Here is a 1,367-nt window from a genome sequence, read left to right as displayed (position 1 = left end):
GGGGGGGCTACACCTGAAGGCTATCTTGCTTATTTCCAAATGTCACACATATAACAAGCATAGTAAGGAGTTTTAAAATCCGGAATCAAATTGGAGAAAAAAGTTTCGTTTCCATGGATACGGCGGCCATATTGGATTTTGTTGACATGTCTTACGTAATGAATATCGCACTTATCGCAAATGAAAATTGTTGTTGTTTTTTTGCTTGCGTGTTCACAAACATTAGATCTAAAAATCTGTCTGTTGTTTTTTTCCTAAACGACTTAGACAATGTTTATGAATTTTTCCCTGAGGTAGCATTCAAGTTTGCAAAAATTCCGTGAAAATCCACACTTGAGACACCACCACCAAAAATCTATTCCATATATCAAAAATGCACAATACAAATTTATAGTATTACATCTGCTCTTCATTTTGAGAAAAGTTCATGAAGATTGGATGAAAAAGGGTGGAGTTATTTAAAAAAGTATAGACAAAAATTGCGTTTTGAGAAAACGACAGATAAAGAAAAATAAAATACTGACTTTATGGGGAAATGGTGGTGACAAACATGCCCGGTATGGGGAAAACTACGTTTTTGTGGGGTTCTTATGCGATGAAATAGTAGTAGGAGAGGCTGAGGAAGCTAAAAAGGCCTACAACTCAAATTCCATCATTTTGAGCCGAATTTTGACTTAGGGGGAGTAGCCCCCCCTCCTACCCCCGCCTTAAGAGGCGGGACCTCCGAGTTTCATGACCATCTTCGAAAGGACCGAGCCTAATAGGAAGTTAGTGAAAAGTGACTTTCTCAAGGACACCACTTTGGGTCGAGCTGAGGCTCGAAACCCCAGAACCCGCAATCTCATCATTACGGGACCAATAGCCTGACTAGTATTCTCCACCGACCCCATCAGGATCTGTAAGTGACAGGTCTGGACAACACCAAATGGACAACTTGTCGACCTTATTACACTGAAGCTAAGAGGCGATTTGCCCTGATTTTTTTGCATGTGCCTCTGAATCCCCTAAAACCTTTTAAAATCTCGATTTTCGTGCATATGCGATAAATATAAAGAGGTTTTTTCTATTTAATCATTAGTTGTTAATAACAGTCGGCGCGAGATTTTTAAATTAAAACAAGTACAGTAGTTAAGTGTTAGTTTTTTTTGTTCGTTTAAATCTATTTTCTTTTTTTTTAAACTGACTTCATGTGCGGCAAGACTGATAGTTTTAAGTCCAGCTGTTAGTGGGCGACAGTGGGTTTATATAGATTGACTTGTGATATATAATGAGTAAAATTTCCGATGTGATAATATCATTTATGATAATAATAATAATAAAAATAAGGAAGTGTCTATGTTCTCTAACGTTAGAGAATGTATACAAGC

General features: G+C 37.4%; 1 protein-coding gene across 1 annotated transcript in view; it reads right to left on the bottom strand.

The window, feature by feature from the left end:
* Positions 1-890, bottom strand: part of LOC118478173 — a 17,970-nt gene extending 17,080 nt beyond the window's left edge. Inside the window, exon 1 of the mRNA XM_035971197.1 lies at positions 852-890. Within this exon, the coding sequence (XP_035827090.1) occupies positions 852-890 (39 nt within the window). The remainder of the gene's footprint in view (positions 1-851) is intronic.
* Between the last annotated feature and the right edge of the window lie 477 nt (positions 891-1,367).

Source organism: Aplysia californica, unplaced genomic scaffold, assembly GCF_000002075.1.
Source record: "Aplysia californica isolate F4 #8 unplaced genomic scaffold, AplCal3.0 scaffold00391, whole genome shotgun sequence".
In the NCBI taxonomy this organism is placed as follows: domain Eukaryota; kingdom Metazoa; phylum Mollusca; class Gastropoda; order Aplysiida; family Aplysiidae; genus Aplysia; species Aplysia californica.
The sequence above is the reverse complement of the archived record's forward strand: the minus strand, read 5'-3'. Positions and strand labels throughout refer to the sequence as shown.